This window comes from Halichoerus grypus, chromosome 8 (genome assembly GCF_964656455.1).
Source record: "Halichoerus grypus chromosome 8, mHalGry1.hap1.1, whole genome shotgun sequence".
In the NCBI taxonomy this organism is placed as follows: domain Eukaryota; kingdom Metazoa; phylum Chordata; class Mammalia; order Carnivora; family Phocidae; genus Halichoerus; species Halichoerus grypus.
Genome location: NC_135719.1, coordinates 49,927,279 through 49,947,557, shown reverse-complemented (window position 1 = coordinate 49,947,557; position 20,279 = coordinate 49,927,279). Strand labels below are relative to the sequence as shown.

Genomic DNA, 20,279 nt, shown 5'->3' with positions numbered 1-20,279 from the left:
TCAGGTTGTGATCTCATGGGTCGTGGGATGGAGCCCACCATGAGGCTCCACGCTCAGCAAGGAGTCTGCTTGTGTTTCTCTCTCCCTGTCCCTCTGCCCTCCCCCAGTGCGTAAGTGCTCACTCTCTCTCTCTCTCTCTCAAATAAATATTTTAAAAAAACACACAAAAAAACAAAACAAAACAAAAAAATGGGAAAAACTGGGCTAAACTTTACTCGTTGTTGCAATTCTTAGCTGTCTCCACTTATTTGCATTGCCTATGGAGATGGTAGATGTCTAAAACTCTATGGTCCTCCAAATGTAATTTCGAAGCTGCCCATTTATACGCATTAAGATCAGTTTTCCCCGAATTTAGTGGTATGTGTCTCCTCCCTCTACAATACCTCTGGAAGAGAGACTTCTGCAAAACATACATGGCAAGAAAGGTCCAGATTTCACTTTCTCTTACCAAATCCACTATTTCGTCCTTTCTTCTCTTATGAAAACTTTCTACCCAACTAGAGACCAAAAAGTTTCTTCTAAATTCCTTAAGTGCTCCGTTGAGGTATGTTACTTGTTCACAGCTACTCTTGTTACATGATTCACTTCTATTTTAAGTAAAATTCCCATCTTTGTAGTATCTCCTCAGCTGTTCTTATTTTTAATTTTCCTGTGTTTGCCCAGCTTGTTTATAATATACTCCTAAGGAAGTTCACAACATTATAGGAAGGTTTTGTTAATCTCACACTTTCTGATAATTTTCTTCAGATCTATGCTTTATTCTCTGTAGGAGAACTACATTCCTGTTAATTTTTTTTTTTTTTTAAAGATTTTATTTATTTATTTGAGAGAGTGAGAATGAGAGAGAGAGAGCATATGAGAGGGAGGAGGGTCAGAGGGAGAAGCAGACTCCCTGCTGAGCAGGAAGCCCGATGCGGGACTCGATCCCGGGACTCCAGGATCATGACCTGAGCCGAAGGCAGTCGCTTAACCAACTGAGCCACCCAGGCGCCCCACATTCCTGTTAATTTAACAGTTGCCTACATTCAAAGCTTTTTCTAGTACCAACCAGCACCTCCTACCTTGTTTGATGACATATGAAGCCATTCCCTCCCAGAAATTTCAAAATTGCAAAGTCTGATCAGCTCTATGGACACTGTTTTTATTCACAGCATAAAGGTTTCAGTGGGTAAAGTGGATTCCACAGGGTAGCTCTGAGCTTCTCAGTTGTATCCATGGCATGTGTATTCAACATAAATGATTAATTTACTTTGGAAAGAAATATCTCAAAACCTAGTTGCCCAAGGCCATAAAAGGTTTTGGAGGTAACAAAGGCAGCCTTCTAAAGCATAAAGTTTGAGGGTACCATGTGAAACAGGAAATCCTACTTTTTCACTGGGGGTAAGTTCTGGGCCTTTGCTTAATTAAACACTTCTAGGACTACCTTCTTTTTTTTTTTTTAAAGATTATTTATTTATTTGACAGAGAGACACAGCGAGAGAGGGAACACAAGCAGGGGGAGTGGGAAAGGGAGAAGCAGGCTTCCTGCCCAGCAGGGAGCCCGATGCAGGGCCCGATCCCAGGACACCAGGACCATGATGTGAGCCGAAGGCAGATGCTTAATGACTGAGCCACCCAAGTGCCCCACTAGGACTATCTTCTACCACTCTATCATAATTAGGTAAGGGATAATGGGTGGAAGGCCCCAGGCATCTGCTGGGGAAATGTGTATGTATATACACAAGAAAAAAATCTGTATTAAACACATTCCTAGGGGCACCTGGGTGGCTCAGTTCGTTAAGTGTCTGCCTTCGGCTCAGGTCATGATCCCAGGGTCCTGGGATCGAGCCCTGAGTCGGGCTCCCTGCTCAGCGGGGAGCCTGCTTCTCCCTCTGCCTGTCGCTCTGCCTGCTTGTGCTCTCTCTGTCAAATAAATAAATAAAATCTTTTAAAAAATAAATAAAAATTAAAAAAAAAAAAAAAACCATTCCTAGCTCAGGTTTGCCTACTGTGTGACCCTAGGTAAGCAAGTTAATAAACTCCCTGTGCTCAAAAATGGGACAAATGAAATAACCATATGAAGTACCTACTGGATACTTAAGTTTACTTACTTTCTCTGCCTAAAAGATTTTGCCTGGGCTTTGTTACATTGTGAAATTTCAGTATCTTGCTGTCTTTTTAAATTTGAGGATTAGCATCTCCTTTACAAAATATCCAAAATAGAATGATCATTAGCAGATTAGAATAGCTGTTGAAAAGCCAGGCCATGGCAGCTCAGGCTTAGATCAACTATGACATGACATTTATTCCCAGAGTCCCTGAGAACTTTTCCCAGGCAAGTTGCTGGGTAGAAATGGAATTAAGCATTTAACCAGAGCAAGAGGAGTTCCTCCACTTCCTTTAAGATCTCTCAGTACAATTTAAGAAGGCTCCAGAAGCGAAAGATCATTGTAGTGTCTGTCTGTATTACACTGAGGCCTTTCCAAATACCAAGTGAAATGGTGAGAATTTACTATAACCTACTCTAGTACTTTCACTAAAAAGGCCAAAGTTATCATTCCAAACCACTGTTCCCAAGAAACTGTTAACTCAGAACAATTAAGAGAAGGCAACTTTATACTTCCTTCTGGCTAAGTCAGAGGCCTCCACCGTATCTTATCTACTTGCATTCTCATTTCTCTATCTAGAATCCTATTTTCTCGCCCTTTGCCTATTCCTCCCTCCCGCTATCCTCTTTCATTTGTTCCTGTGCTTGCTTATGCATTCCCTCCCCCTCCCTTTCTCTCCTGCTGCCATGCTTGGTTCTGGTTTATTCATCTTTTATTTATTTACCAAACATATACTAGGCCTTTACCATGTGGCCAGTCCATATGTAGCTATGAACCTTCAGGCTCATACTGTCCCGCCTCTTACGTTTAGGCCTCCTGTTTAGGCCTCTGGTTTTGCCCATCTCTGCCTCAAACCTATCATCCACCAAGTCCTATTCCTTTGTGTTAGGATACCCAGCAAAAGTGGGAGGTGTACTGGATAAAGGGTTAGTGGGCTGGGAAATTTTAAAATTGATGATGTATATACTCTCTGAAGTAAAAGGACCCTGAGAGTGCAGGGAAAGCTAAAAACAATCCCTTAAACAAGAAAATGAGTTTGGGACTTACCCATAGTGACTATAACACAATTAACACAACACTGATGACTAACAAAAAAATGAAAAGAAAGTAAGAAAGATGGTTACTTTCACCTGCTGACTGCAAAGCTTACAGTCTTTAATTACTATGATTAAATACTGCTGTTCTCTCTTTCATGCTGGCCCATTGTACCAAACAAATACTAAAGCAAATAGGAGGGCAAGCAAGTTCCAGGGAATCCAGAGTAGATCTTTAAACCCTGACTCCTACTCTTATATATTCAGAACAATCTATAGAAACTACATATGAAAAGAAAAGCACAATTGTGCTCAATGCCAAAGGCCTTTGTACTTTGAAAAATCAGAACACAGTGATTTAAGAAGGAATGAAACAAAAATAAGACAAAACCGAACAAAGTATTTTCCAACAGTGAGGAAAAGAAGAATACTTTTTCATAGTCCTTACATATAGTTGCAGTTTCACATTTAAAAAATCTTGTTTTTCTTTGTAATAACTTTGGAAATTCTCCAATAATCTCAGATGCAATGGGTTCAACCACAATACGCAAATAAAAATCTAACCCACCCCCAGCCATCCAATTATGTGAAAACACTAGACAATTTTCCCACTTTGATTCACTTGGTCAATGCAAGTCCACTTTGCCAGGGTTAATTTATAATGTAATTAACTTAAAAAAATAATTTTATGTCTTCTGAAACTGAGGAAGATACCAAGTATAAAATACCTGCACTGGGATGTTTTCTTGTACAGTGACATGTGGTTTTTAAAAATTTTGTATTCAACCTTAGGGTTCAAATAGTTCTTTAAAAAGTCATGTATTCTAACTTTCTACCCCATGCACAAATCTCCCTCACAACATCCAGAATGCATAACCATTCAACTGCTGCCTGAAAACTGTCCTTCCCCTAAAAGACAGGAAATCCTACTGTATAAGACAGCTTATTCCAGTTCATAATTTGTTTTTCTTCCTACAAGAAGGTGTTTGGAAAGAAAGGAAATAAGATATTGCGGCACATTATTATCACTTGTTGAACTTATGCCTGAAACTGTTATTAACACATGGATCAAGATAAATGGGGACATAAACAGGTTGCATGGTAATGTAAGAGGAAGGAGGGAGACCATAAATCCACTGCTGTAGTCTTTTAAAAAACTACTTGTTCTAATAATAATAATAATAATACATGATCAGGGCAAAAAAAATGCAAAAATACTAAAGGATTAATGTAAAAAGAGTGCCACCACTTCCCATTTCTAATCATACTCTTCAAAGGTAACCATTATTAAATTTTTTGTATATCCAATCAGATTCTTTCTATGCTCATGTAGACATACCTGTATTATATATGTATTTCTTTTTTTTTTTTTTTAGATTTTATTTATTATTTGACAGAGATAGAGAGCACAAGTAGGCAGAACAGCAGGCAGAGGGAGAGGGAGAAGCAGGCTCTCTGCTGAGCAGGGAGCCGGACGTGGGGCTCGATCCCAGGATCATGACTTGAGCCGAAGGCAGCCGCTTAACCGACTGAGCCACCCAGGCACCCCTATATGTATTTCTTATACTATACAAATATGACAATATATTGTTTTGTAAACCTTTTCACTTAAACATATTGGGGCATCTTTCCATATCAATACATAGGGCTCTATCTTCTTTTTGTTTTATATTTATCTATTAAAGATTTTATTTATTTATTTGAGAGAAAGAGAGAGTACAAGCTGGGAGAGAGGCAGAGGGAGAGGGGGAAGGAGACTCCCCGCTGAGCAGGGAGCTCGACTCGACTCAGGGCTCAATCCCAGGACCCTGGGATCATGACCTGAGCCAAAGGCAGACGCTCAACCAACTGAACCAGCCAGGCACCCCTCTACCTTCTTTTTAATAGCTAATTCCACAGTATAAATATACCATCATTTATTTATTCAGATCTATATGGATGACATTTATTTTCATTCTGTTCTAATTGTTATACAAAGCTAGAATGTATCCTTCCTATAGTTTCTTTCAATAATTTTTGTTTTAAATCATTTGGAATAAACCTAACCTACCACTTACCAGCTCTTTAAACACTTGAAAATCACCACCATATGGGGGCAAATGGGAGAACAAATACAAGTTTTGAGTTATAATATTGGGATATCAGAAATCAATAGGGGAGGGCGCCTGGGTGGCTCAGTTGGTTAAGCGACTGCCTTCGGCTCAGGTCATGATCCCAGGGTCCTGGGATCGAGTCCCACATCGGGCTCCCAGCTCGGCAGGGAGCCTGCTTCTCCCTCTGACCATATCCCCTCTCATGCTGTTTCTCTCTCTCTCTCTCTTTCTCAAATACATAAATAAATAAAATCTTAAAAAAAAAAAAAAAAAAAGAAATCAATAGGGGAAATGATTTCCTCAAATAAAAACAATCTAAATGTCTGACAACACATTAAAATAGATGCCTACATTATGGCCTATGAGGCTGATGGGCTATTACATAATGATCAGAAACATGAAGACTGCAGCATCATGACAAATATTATAACGCTAAGTGAGAGAAGACGTAGTTACATGGAACCAAGAACTATGAAATATGTCTGCATATGAAAAGAAGAGATACTCAAATGAAATGTAGCTTAGTTAGGGTGCTAAGAGCATGGATCACCATTTCCTTTCAAAATATCCTTTAATATTTTATAATTTAGTTTCTATGGTGAATGAAAAAAGAAAAACTGAGAGCTATTACAAATATGAGGATCGTGATTCTCAGTTTCAGGGCCCTCAATGCCCTCTTTCTTCCCTGATTATTTTGGAGATATCAACTGTCATAGTAATAATCAGGTCTTGAAATTTCCTGATGGCAAAGCTACAATCAGCAAACGAAGCATGACATGTGACTGTCCACAAGAGAACAGTATGGAATGGAATGGAAGGTGTTAGAGATTAAACAAGAAAAAGAATGGACAATCAGGAAGAGTTCCAACTTAAACCATGTTCACAATTATCCAGTGCTACCATTCTATCTTCTTGTGGACAGAGAACTGGTAAGAATTTCCAGATCATATGGTCAGGGCAATATGGGGGTCAAAAACCCAAGGTAAAGATTAAGACCTGGGTACTTAAGGAAGAAATGGTTATACTCTCAAGCCAACACAAAGTTCCTATTTCAGGAATTTAAAGTTTCATACTCTGGTCAGAATACCATTCTTTAAATTCATAAGCACTCATTCCTCCCAAAAAACTTCATCCATTTTTTTAAAAAGATTTATTTATTTATTTGAGAGAGAGAGTGTATGTGTGAGTGCCAGTTGGGTGGGGTGAGGAGCTGAGGGAGGAGAGACAAACCCAAGCAGACTTCGTGCTGAGCACAGAGCCAAACACAGGGCTTGATCCCACAACCCCAAGATCATGACCTGAGCTGAAATCAAGAGTGGGACGCTTAACCAACTGCGCCACCTAGGCGCCCCTCATCCATTTTATAAGCACTGATTAATTCCTTGAACAAATCTAAGTCACAATGGGCTTTTTTTTTTTTTTTAGGTATTCTTTGTCATTGATGCCCAAATATTTTGCAAATCACTGGCCTGTGATGAATAATGACAGACAAACACTAGTGAGTAAAAATGATTACATTATTTTGGTCACTGTGTGCCTTCGGCATGAAAGATAGTTTATTTACAATGCCACATCACCTTGGTTCTGAAGAGAGTGGCATATAAGCTCTGGCTGTTTAAATATTAACTACTGATGAGTCACATTTGCAGCTGGAACTCACTCTAGAAAAATAGGGAGAGAAATGTTCATGCTTGTAAGGACTGGGTGTTCATGCACATATTTATAGTAAGACATGGTGAAAACTTGTCTACTTTCTTGTCAAATGATTTACTTTGAAAATAAATTTCCTTTTTTGGCCATCCCCAGGAAATATTTTTATTAATAACTTGGCAAAAATCTAAAAAGGCATGCTTATCAAATCTTCCCAACTTTTTTCTTTCACCAAAATACTTCCTAACTGCCTATCATGTGAATGAACTATGTTGGGCCTTGAGACATAAGGAAACAGAAGATACAAGCCTTGTTCTCCAGAGCTTATGGTCTCATTGCAGGGCTGGGGGTTGGAATATGCAATCACAATTAAAGAATATTCAATACATGATCACCAGGAACAGAATCAGGATTGAAAAAAATCCCAATATGGCATTTAAGAGGTTTAGGTGTTCAAAATCAATTATATAACCACAAAATGCAGAAAGTCTGGGTTGACAGCAACTTGTATAAAAAAAGATGTAAAGGTTTCAGCTGAGTAAAACTCCATAAAAGCATAAAAGTCAACTAGTGAAATGGTTGTTAAGATAGCTAATCTAAATTAATAACAATATTGTATCCAGACCAAGGAAGATAATAATGCCACTAACTCCACATCCAGAGTTAGTGGTGCTCTTTTATGAGGCTCATTTAAGAGGAACATAACAAAACGAGGAGAGAGAGGGAGGGAGGGAGAGGGAAGGAAAGAAAGAGAGTGAGACAGCATGTACTCATGCTTGACAGTGGTGATAGTGAAGTATCCATAAAACATATATACAGAAAGTGAAGGAACTGAAGACATTTGCCTTGAAAGAGGAGTTGGGGTGAGTGAAGGGGGTAGCATATAACAGCTGTGATGCCTCTGAGCTGGTAACAGAGAGCTTAACTGTGCTACATGGTAATAAAGGCAAATTTTGGCCCCATATGAAGAATTTCCAGTGCCCTGGGCTTTCCAACACTGAACTTCCTCGAAGAGGAGTAAACTCAATGGTTAGTAGTAGTCAAGCAGAGATGGATCATCATTTGTTAAGAAAACCCTAGGAGCAATTCTTACACTGGGTAGAAATTGTAACAGATTTCTGAAGCTCTTCCTATCTTAGAAAAGCTTGTTGCTACCCTGTTAGCTGCAGGCAAAAATATTACAAAGATGACACCCACCACAGCTACTTTTAAGAGCAGTTAACAATCTCAAAAAGCAGAAAAGGAGTCAGGAATCACCACTGAACTTCATGAAGATCTAGAAGGCTTTGTGACTTTGAGACGATTGCCACAAGTACTGGGATGGAGACCAATGATGGCCAATAACTGGCCTGACCACTCAAACAGAGCTCTTGCTATCCCCACTAGTCTCAGAGGTTGCCTTTTCCTTCCTGCCTTAAGTGAAAGGCAATTTTTTTAAAGTCCCCTTTCCTTCAATCGTCTCCCCATTTAATCCTTTTCACTGCATGAAGAATGTCAAAACTTCAAGAATCTGCAATATTCTCCTGTATTCCGGAAGAGCACAGATGCTATTCCTATATAACAGGTTCATGAAATTTTTGGCTACATATCAAAAAGGGAAGATTGGCCTGATCTGATGGGTCTACTGGGAAGGGCTTACAGAAGAAATCCTGCAGACTGGCCTGGTCACCTTACTCAGGCCCCCTCAAACTTCTAAGTTGGGCTGGATCTAGCATGTTTTACCTGAGCCTTAGATTTGTGAAACATGTATAAATATATTTATTATAAATGAGCTGTGATAATTGTCACCCTGAAATTTATAAAAACAGGAACAACATAACAGCCAACTTCAAAAGTTTAGTTCTGGGAAGACAAGACTCAAGTTACACAAATGTCCTGTGAACTCAGGTTCAATCTTAAATCCTATCTTAAATCCTATGCCAATTTTAAAACCTATGCCTGGAACATTCCATATTTAAGGATATAATCAATGAACACACATATGCTGAAAGGCTATTGTGAGCAAGAACCCATTTAGGTTCAATGAAAGACAGATGCCTATCTTGGCCTTGCTAGGTTATGACTATGGCTGATTACTGCCACAGTCGGGATATAAGACCACTTGAATAACACTGTGTGGCTCTTATAGAATTCTATATATTCTAGGAAGTGAAACTCAAATTCCTTCAATAGTACCTCCAATAGTGGTTCTTGAAATAAAAACATGTTTCAGTCATTCACATAAAACTGTCACACTGAAGAAAGCATAAAGCAGAGGAATGTTGACTAATGTCTAACAATGAAACTAGTGCTGAACAATTTTGTCTTTAGCAAGAGGTATCCTATAGGTACAACCTCCTTAGCGTTGGTAACATTTGCATAGTCAAGACATTTTTCTGGAAGCCGGTAAGATATTTCAGAAATTAGAGCTTTTAGGTAAAAAAAAAATAGGCATGTTTTAAAAAATTATAAATTTAATTAAAAAATCCTCAAAGGTCATAGGTTATTACAATAACATAAGATAGGTCTTCCAAATTAAGAGAATAATGGATAAAATGACAGTTTTATGGTATTTTGGAACGTGTATTTTAGTATGTCTTTAAAACGGATATAAAGTCTCAATATGATATTGCTTGCAAATTACCAAATCCTCCTCCTTTCTTTTGGTATAAAGAAATGAATGAAAAGAGAAGGAAACTACCAAAAAGCAATACCCCATACAATGTGTATTTCAGGTGGGTAAAAGCATTCAAAAGGCTGATTTGTGGGCATGGCACATCACATGGCACCTCACAGATCCCCAATCAACTGTCCCTCCAGGAACCAGAGAACAAGTAGCTTTAGTTGACCATGTTTATTTACCTATCCAGCAAGCAGGGGAGATATATGGTCTGGTAAAAAAACGGTCAACTAGACAAGAAAATTTGCATACTTTTGGGCTTTCAGCTAAGCTATATGCTAACTAAGCACATGGAGAAAACAGACTTGACTTACCTGCACTGCCGAGCTGTTTATAAAACCTGTACTCTAAATGAAGCTGTGGAGCACGTGATTTTATTGGTTCCTGAAACCCAAGAAGAGAAATTGTGATCAGATGTAGACAAATAAAATTTTTCCACTCCTAGGTTTTCAAAGTAAACCAGGGCTAAGACCACTTAATATTTTAGAGATGATATCCATATATGATAGCATTTTCTTACCACAATTTCTCTTTGAAAACACAGCTAGGGGAAGATGAAGCTGAAGTATATACAATCCCTTCCATGGATATTTAAGTACAAATACTCTGTATGAGCCATCATTCAAGGATAGCTCCCTCACCATGAAGTATTCTCCTGAAATGTATTCTCCTAGGAAACCAGATGCGAAACCTTTTAATGAAAGACCAGCATGTATTCCCTGCCTGTTTTATTATGAATTTTGGGTGATAAACAGTATTATTTTTAGAAAAATGATATATGCTCCGAAAAAAATTTCAAATATACAAAAATTAGGAAGAGACTAAAAATAATCTGGGATCCTATCATTTTAAAGAAAAGCACTATTAACATTTTGGTGACTGTCCTTCCAAATATTTATACATATATTTAGATATAATATAGACTTGAAAATATATTTAAAATAAATGAAATCATACCATATTTTTCTTCTGTGTCTTTAAATTCAACAACATAATGATGACATCTTCCCATGGCAGTAAATAGCTTTATATAATTTTTTTTTTTTTTTAAGGAGGCTCCACGCCGAACATGGGGCCTGGACTCAAGACCTTGAGATCAAGAGTCATATGCTCTACCGACTGAGCCAGCCAGGTGTCCCATAAAGCTTTATATAAATTTTAATAGCTGTAGTATTCCCCTGTGTGTGTGTGTGTACACATATACCATAATTTTCGGACATTTTGGCTGTTTTCAGTTTTCATTATTATGAATAATCCTGGAGGAACATTATATGCATATTTATTTTTACACTTAAGAAAATTAAAGATTGTAAATGCAATTAAAATATGTATCTTAAAAAATAAAATATGTACCTTTAATCAATATGATGTTCAAGTTTGCAAAAATAGTGTTTTTTAAAGACCATGGAGATAAAACAGCCAAACTACCACATTTTGCTCTACATCAAACTTTAAGAACTGGCTGGTTAATTATTCTGAACTGACCGTATACTGGGCAGCTAGTTAACAAGAAAATCAAACATTACCCTGGAAAGTAGATCTATGTACCCATTAGGATAGCTATTATCAAAACCATAGAAAATAAGTGTTCATGAGGATGTGTATTGCTGGTGGGGATGTGAAATGGTACAGCTATTATGGAAAACAGTTTGGAAGTTTCTAAAAAAACTAAACATAGAATTACCATGTGATCCAGCAATTCCACTTCTGGGTATATGCCTAAAAAACTGAAAGCAGGGACTCAAACTGATATTCGTATGCCCATGTTCATAGCAGCATTATTTACAATAATCAAATGGGGGAAGGGACCCAAGTATCTATCAACAAATGAACAAATAAAATGTGATTATATTTTGCTACACATACACACACACACACACACACACACAAATGTTATTCAGCCATGAAAATGAAAGACATTTGGACACACACTACAATGTGGATGAACCTTGAAGACACTACGCTAAGCAAACTAAGCCAGACACAAAGGGTCAAATTGATTCACTGATATGAGGTACCTAGAGTAGTCCAATTTACGGAGACAGAAAGTTAAATGGTGGTTGCTAGCGGCTGTGAGGGAGGAGATGGAGAGTCAGTGTTTAATGGGAACAGAATTTCAGTTGAGGAAGATGAAAAAGTTCTGGAGAAGGATGGTGGCAATGGTTGCACAACAATGTGAATGTATTTAATGCCAAAGAGCAGCACACTTAAAAATGGGTTAAAATGGAAAATTCTAGATACAATTCTTTATCAGATATATGATTTTTAAATTTTCTCTCCCATTCCATGGGTTGTCTTTTCACTGTATTCAGAGTCCTTTGATATACAAAAGTTTTTAATTTTTATGAAGTCCAATTAATCTCTTTTCTTGCTTGCGCTTTTTGTGTCATATCTAAAAAATCACTGCCAAATCCAATGTCATGAAGCTTTTCCCCTAAGTTTTCTTCTAAGAGATTTATAGTTTTGGCTCTTACATTTAGGTCTTTGATCCATTTTGAGTTAATTTTTTATGTATGATGTAAAGTAAGGGTTCAACTTCAATGCACATGGATATCTGGTTTTCCTAACAACATTTCTGTAAAAAGCTGTCCTTTCTCCAGTGAATGGTTACTTGTCCTTTTATAAAGATAGGCTCAAAAGAAGGAGATTCCACAGTTTCCCTTGATAATCCGTGAACCCACTTGTTTTCTATATTTTTCTTAAGATATAGAATCCAGAAATCACAGAATTCAGAAGTTTCCTTGAAGTTATCCAGTCTATCCCTTTGCTGCTAGGAAGGTTTTATCTAAATCAATTCAGGCAGGCTGAACTAGTTCACATCCTTAATGAGCTCCATGAAAGAACTCATATCCTTCTTTGATTATAAAATCAGCAATCATCAGAGTTGAACTTCAAGCCTCTCAAGATTCTTGTAGTCAAAAGAAAAAGTACATAAGACTAATTATACTGTAAAGTCACTTCTTTATTAATTTATGTCTTCAAATAGAGAAGGATCACTCTTGAGAGTCTCCCATTTGGCTTTAGATCTTCCACTGTAGCACCATTAAAGCAGCCAATTATGGAATTTGTCCTTCAGAAAAATCCCTAATAATTCACAAGGATCCAAACAGAAACAGGACAACAAATTAATATGGAACCAGAGATTTATCTTTCTGGAGGTTTTTTTTTCTGGAGAAAGTCTTTGGATTCTGACAAACCACAAGGAGCAATGAATGAAAAAGCCACAGATCCTTCTTCAAACATAATACTCTAAAACTTCACAGTGGACACCTTGATAGGAAATACTCAATCTGATGTTGGGTAACTAAGCTAGCAGATTAAGAAAAAAGCAAAAACTCTTGAGAGTTACAAGGCTGAAAGTGGGCACAGAGGTCACATATATTCAGACATGAGGAGATTTTTATCACAGATGAAAGGACTTACACCCTTTAGGCCAACTCCTTTAGCATATAGTTGAAGCCTGCTCAGACAATTAGAGCTTCAATGCGCTCTTCTGGAAGCACTATAAATAAAGTACATTATAAACACTGAGTCTATGTCTTGTGGAAGACAGCAAGATTAGCAGCATGGAGAGATTTTTTTTTTTTTTAACAATTGTTAGAAAACTTCTGTTAAAAAGAACCTGAGAAATCTTGGTGATGGGGTAAAGGAAGGGCTCATTAAACTATTTTATGTTGTATATGATTTTTTAAAAAGGTTCCTAGAAATCTAAGAAACAAAAGCCCACAATGAAGATCCAAACAAAGTAGAAGGAAAACAGTACCAGCAGGGCTTCCTTATATTTCTGTGCCAGATGCTGATCACATTTCCACAGAGGGCTGGCTATTTGCCAGAATCAGTTATTCTGGAACACACGTTTGTCTGAAATCCTAAACCAAAAGCAGACGGCTACCTTGTAGGACTATAATGCTTAAGGCAAATTTTGCTGTTACAATGAAAAGAGCTCAATTACTGCCCTCCTAACTCCCATGGAGAACACAGCCCAACAGCAAGAGAGGAGGCCCACAGACAAGCCTTTATTTAAGATTTCTTTGAAAGACAAATAAGCTCCTGAGATACTGGATGACATGAAGTCTATTTTTAGCTTTCACTCTTAGCCATACAAAGTAGAATAAAGTTTAATAAACTATAAGTGAAATGCAGTGATCCATCATGTGAACAATATGTTATTAGCTTATCTAACGAGGTTAACTAGTATGAACTTGGAAGAAGAAATCTAGATAGAAAAGATTGTCCCTAACAAAAAGCCTCAAGAGAAGTCTTGATAAACAAAAGTACAGTAACAAAGATACAGTATTGAGACAGTATTTTAAAGTGTTTTAGGAGCTACTTCTTCCTGTTACTAGTCCAACTTACTGAAGCAGTAAAACAGAAAAAGTAAAAAAGCAGATGAACTAGGGAACACTTTTACAGAACCAAATTCCTATAAATAAAAAATACGGTTAATCCTTTGATATTCAATCTGAGAAAATGTTTGGCCTGCATTGTTACATGCATTACCTGTCTTCCTGCTTCCATTTCTCCAACAAGAGTTCCAAGTCAACAAACAAAACACTTGGTTCCCTAGCAGCTACCTGCTCTAAGCCCTGCTTCCTATCCATGTCTTTGTAGAGAAACCAATCTGGTAACTGTCTGATAGTTGTCTTCACAAGACAACTCTGACTTTTCTATAAACTGACAAGTTCAATCCACACACAGAGCAGGTGTGGATGTGGTAAGTGCAATTCATTAAAAAAGAACAGCATTATCACAATTATCACAAAATACTTCCTTCAATCATTAACTCCTCTGTCTTCCAACTAATAAAGCCCCAAACTGCCTGCAAATCCTGGGAGACTTACTAGGAAGACAAACATTTACACAGTATCATAGAAACTAGTCATATGACATATTTCATATGACTAGAAATGATTTTGTATTGACCTTAAATATAACATACAAAATTTTCTTCTAAAATTACTCTTCCTCAAAAATAACATATTTTTTTTAACAGGATGCTATCTTTAATGACCACGTCAGTTATTCATAAGATTAGTACTGACAAAACCAAGCCAACTTCTTGTTTCAAATCTGACCACAAGAGTTTCACATTTGACAGCTTTTTAAGGCAATGATTTGATGATCAGATTTGGTTCTCTACTACTAAGTATATTAATAAATACCTTACATTTAAAAAATGGGTTAGTTATAGTCAAGCAAAAGAAAATGATAAAATTTCCAATGGTTTTATCTTTTAAAATAGCACTGTGAAAGGCACAAACTTCGAAATTACAAGTCTTCTAGCAATTGTTTTTCTTCGTTATTTTTTAATAACTATTTTTTGATTCATTGTTGCTGAAACTATAGTTAGCATCATCTAACTATATAGCATTACACAGTGTACAGTGATTCATCACTGTAACACTACATATATGGTTGAAGGAAAGTGACTATGTGGGATCATATGCAAAGGGAAAAAAAATTAGTATTTTTGTGAATGCTTACAACTATTTCTTGTAAAAAGATATGTGAGGGATGAGAGCACCAAAACATAATTACCACAAATATAAATTCTACTCACCAGTTTGATAGCTACATATTCATTGGTGTAGAGATTTTTACCTATGGGAAAAGCAGAATGTATATGTTTTAGTGACATTTATTTTGGGAAATGCAAAGCAAAATCTTAGCTTACAGGGTCATGAGAAAGGTCACATTCCCAACGCTATTCACATATATGAAACATGATTTATAAGTGAAAAGCTAAACAGAGATAATGAGACCCAGTAAGACAAGAATAGAAACCACTTGAGAATTTGGAAATTTAAGTTAGACGTGAGAACTTAAAAAAAGAAAACAAATCTCTTTTCTCTCTCACACGCATTTTGTTATTTATTATTTCCCAACTATTAAACTATGAAGCAAACCAAGAAATGCCAGAATGTCAAAGACACAAATTTTAACTCTTGGCACAACAAACACAAACCCTCAATTTTTTAAACTCACTAACAAATGGGGATTGTATATTATTTGTCATGGTATTTAGTGTCAACTTGGCAAAAAGGACAGTGTGAAATAAAACCAATTACTGCCCTATCGTCCTTTTGGAAGACTCATCTAAGTAGATGATTCTCAAAGCTGTTGTGATTCTTCACCAGAACTCTAGCTCTTTATGAGAAAACAGCTCTTCACATGGACAACACTTAGACGTCTCAAAGTTCTTCCTGCAACATTAACAATTTTTTCCTCTCAACTTCTCTACCTGTATAAATGGAATCAATATTCTCCTAGACATCTAAAGTAAGTGCCTGGAGTGAGGATGAGGATGAAAGCAGCAATTAACCACTTGGTAAGCCCATACCCCATGCTGGGTACCCTCACCTGCCCATCTCTACTGATTCTTGAAGGCTAATTCTAATTCCTCCTGAGTGTTTAATTATGGCATTGGACTTCACATTACTTCTTATATATCCGTCCTATCTTAATCGGCTAGATTATAAATATTTTTTTTAAAGACTTTATTTATTTATTTGACAGAGAGATAGCGAGAGCAGGAACACAAGCAAGGGGAGTGGGAGAGGGAGAAGCAGGCTTCCTGCCGAGCAGGGAGCCCGATGCGGGGCTCGATCCCAGGACCCTGGGATCATGACCTGAGCCAAAGGCAGACACTTAACGACTGAGCCACCCAGGTGCCCTAGATTATAAATATCTTGAGGGTAGGAATTTTATCTAACTGTTCTCTCAATGTCCTATGGTGCTTAAGACCAAGTTCTGCACATCTCAAAGACACCCCAAACCTGATTGATGAAAAGTAACTGGCACATATAGTATAATTACTTTTTTTTTTAAGACTTTTTTTTTTTTTAATTTGACAGAGAGAGACACAGCAAGAGCAGGAACACAAGCAGGGCGAGCGGGAGAGGGAGAAGCAGGCCTCCCACTGAGCAAGGAGCCCAATGTGGGGCTCAATCCCAGGACCCTGAGATCATGACCTGAGCCGAAGGCAGACGCTTAACGACTGGGCCACCCAGGTGCCCCTTTTTTTTAAGATTTTATTTATTTATTTGACAGAGAGAGACACAGCGAGAGAGGGAACACAATCAGGGGAAGTGGGGGAGGGAGAAGCAGGCTTCCCGCTCAGCAGGGAGCCCGATGTGGGGCTCGATCCCAGGACACTGGGATCATGACCTGAGCGGAAGGCAGATGCTTAACGACTGAGCCACCCAGGCTCCCGTATAATTATTTTTTAAATAATACATAGAGGGGCGCCTGGGTTGCTCAGTCGTTGGCCATTGGCCGTCTGCCTTTGGCTCGGGTCATGGTCCCAGGGTCCTGGGACCAAGCCCCGTATCGGGCTCCCTGCTTGGTGGGAAGCCTGCTTCTCCTTCCCCCACTCCCCCTGCTTGTGTTCCCTCTCTCGCTGTGTCTCTCTCTGTCAAATAAATAAATAAAATCTTTAAAAATAATAATAATAATACATAGAAGTAAATGTTGTATTTATACATACACACACATATATGTACATAGTTGAATATATATGCATGGAAAAGGACATAGAAAGATGTATATTAAGGTATTAAAATGACTGTTTCTTAGTATTTTCTGATTTTTATATACTATAGTTTGTTTTTATAATGAACAACATGCTGCTTGCAATATAAGTTCCTATTTTAACCAGGATCTAGACAACAGATGGCCCTTTGCAAACCATACTATTATATTTTTAATACTGCTATCAGGTTGCCAAGCACCTTTATGTGTCAAAGAGTACACTAATTTAGGAATAACTTTTGTCTGCAAATAACATAATAAAGAGGACTCACAGATTGCCAGAGAAATACCTAAGAAACCATTTTAAGATGAACAACTTTTTTAAAGAAGAAAAGTAGAAAACAGATATTTTTTTCTCTATATATTAACTGCATTAAGCTTCTAAAAGTTAATTTGTGTTTCTGATTAATCCTCTCACCAAAAACATTTTTAAAAATATATTTGATGAGATTGTGTGAAAGATACTAATAACTTGGAGAGGATAGTTGAAGTAGAAACAGACAATAGAGGCAGATTAAAACTCCAATTTGGCAGGGCATCTCATATTTGTGTGGATTCCTTGCATGTATAAAATTAAATTTTATTTTCTCCAAAAACAGGGGCGGCACCTGGGTGGCTCAGTGTGTTAAGCCTCTGCCTTCAGCTCTGGTCATGATCCCAGGGTCCTGGGATTGAGCCCATATTGGGCTCTATGCTCAGTACAGAGTCTGCTTCTTCCTCTCCCTCTGGTCTTCCCTCTGCTCATTCTTGCGCACACTCGCTCTCAAATAAATAATCTTTAAGAAAAAAACAAAAACCTCCAACTTGGCTACAGACTTATCCCACACCAGATACAATACTGCGTAAGATTTTTCAGGACAGCCCTTCCTGGCACAGTATAAGCACTATTATTGTGACCCAAAACCAATTTTGGCACAAGGCTGACCCTAAGAACTTAGTATCACTTAGAGGAAAATGGTCAAGTTTAAAATTGTAAACATGTTTAGGAGTCTTTATGAATTGGACACCACCCGCCCACCCCCTGCCCAGCCAGTTTTTTTAACAGTAAGAATTCCTATGGGGGGTAGAGGCACCAAAATTCACCCCTTACTCATTTAAAGTATAACATGCCTTTACTGTCAAAGAATTAACTTAACCTTTGAAGTACATGCTTAACGTAACAGATCTTCAACAGATACAACATTTAAGTAAAATAAAGTGGTGGTGTAAGTGTAAGAGTAATAAACCTAGATTCTGATCTGTGTATTTATTAAGTATATATATTTAAAACATACCAATAACTGAGAAAGGCAGTTTAATGGACTGTGAAAAGAGAGAAGGCAATTCTCAGGGAAGAAATTCTTTTCTTTCTTTCTTCCCCCCGTCTACTTCCCGGCTAGCGTCTTAAAAAAATGAGTTGAATTTTAATAGATGAAGAAGGGGAAAAGGCATCCCAAGGCAAAGAAACTGTATGAAAAAACAAAAAAAATCGACAAAGTATATGGTATAGTCTAACAATGATGGGTGGTCTGGGAGTAGATGAACTGTAAGTTGCATCATGAGGATCAGGATGGAGCAGGAATAGGCAAAGAGTGGTTAGGGTAGCAAAAGAGACTAGAAAAGTAAGGTTAGGGCCACATAAGAAAAATCCTCAATGCCATCTTGAAATTTAAAACAAAAAGTTTTTGTAGGGTAGTGACATGATCAGATCTGTGATTCTGAATAACCATTTGTGAGGAAGCATAAATGATGACCTAGAAAAATAAGAGACCAGGGGTGCCTGGGCAAAACAGCTGGTTAAGCCTCTGACTCTTGGTTTCAGATCAGATGGTGATCTCAGGGTTGTGAGATCGAGCCCTGCAACGGGCTCTCTGCGCTTAGCGTGGAGTCTGCTCCTTCTGCCCCTCCCCTCCGTGCTCTCTCTCTAAAATAAATAAATCTTTTTTAAAAAGAAGGAAAGAAAAATAAGAGACCAAAGGTAGGGGAAAGCATTTGAACATTTAATACCCAGCCTATGCAATATCAGACATCTAACACTCAGTTCTCACCCTGCAGAGACTGTATTCTAGCTCCTCACACAGGGCCTTGCACAGGTGGCTCACTTATTAAATTAATCACATAATGTGATGAGTTAAAAGAGAAATATGAACAGGTTAATAGAGGAGCTTGGATGAGGGAGGGTAAAGCATTTGGCCACAAGTGGCATTTGAGGTGAGCCTTGAAGGGCAAAGAGAGGAGACAATAAAGGGTATTTCATCATATATAATAAAATACTAATTTGAATAGTGAAGTGGAAACATGATAGAAAATGTGCAGAATCTGATATACTGCGGGTAGATCAATACGAATGGAACACAAAGTATATGGAGAGAAATGGTGAGAAGTAAAGCCAGAAAGATCCAATAGGGACAGGTGAATAACCTTGAACGCCAGCTTCTTACTCTAAGGTATTCATAACCACGCATACATGGAGATATGTCAGGGCATAAGCTACACAACTAAGACACACTTTTCCTAGATCTTCACTTTTCTTTGAAGATTTGGGGAAAATCTTTTTTATAGTTAAGCAAAAGTTATTACAGAAATTGCACAGATTTCATTTGAAGAAAAAAAAATGCAAGAGTTTAAGGAAATCCCAGGCACTTATAGATGTGCTTCTTCCAGAGTCCGGAGGGGGGCGTTCTCACCAATCAGTGAGGAAGCTTTTTCACATTTTCCCTATGTTCAGCTGGGCAGCCCAGTTTTCACAATGTATTTCACTTTCTACAGTGTGAACCTTCCATCTCTTGTGAGCCAGGTGATGCCAGGGAGAGAGGTGATTTAGCCATCCAACTGCTTCATATATAGACTTGCCACTAAGTTCTCTGTTTTTACTCCTTCTGCATCCTTACTTTCTGAGTTCCTAGTGTCTCCAATTCTTGAGCTTAACTGGTGTATTTTATATTACAAACTGGCCTAACCTTTCAATCATCAGCTTTCTCTGAACTAAGTCAGTTGCCACTGAACTATCGGCTTTCTAGCTTCCGAAATTTTATTAACATTTCTCACCTGTTTTCCTCTTCTCTCCCACTTTTTTTTTTTTTGGTTCTTTGCGGTTTTATGACTTTAAAGGTCAAAAAGAATGTTCAACTCATCCTCTTATCCCTAAGCAACAAACATAGTATTTGATATTTAATAGGTAACAGATACTAGCTGCAGTGAACCAAATTAACATACAGAGAAGGTTCTTCTGAGAAAGTTCTAGGAT

The 20,279-nt window shown here is 37.7% G+C and overlaps 1 protein-coding gene across 14 annotated transcripts in view; it reads right to left on the bottom strand.

Moving 5' to 3' along the window:
* Positions 1–20,279, bottom strand: part of CSNK1G1 (casein kinase 1 gamma 1) — a 185,877-nt gene that overhangs the window by 67,271 nt on the left and 98,327 nt on the right. For 13 of the 14 annotated variants that reach the window (XR_013450436.1, XR_013450439.1, XR_013450441.1 and 10 more), the window contains 2 exons: positions 15,084–15,124; positions 9,838–9,907 (listed from right to left, as the gene is read on the bottom strand). The exons of the other annotated variant lie outside the window; for it this stretch is intronic. Coding sequence is in view for 6 of the 13 variants with exons in the window: in XM_078079214.1 (XP_077935340.1) it covers positions 9,838–9,907; positions 15,084–15,124 (111 nt within the window). In the remaining 7 variants the exon portion in view is untranslated. The remainder of the gene's footprint in view (positions 1–9,837; positions 9,908–15,083; positions 15,125–20,279) is intronic. 14 annotated transcript variants of the gene reach the window in all.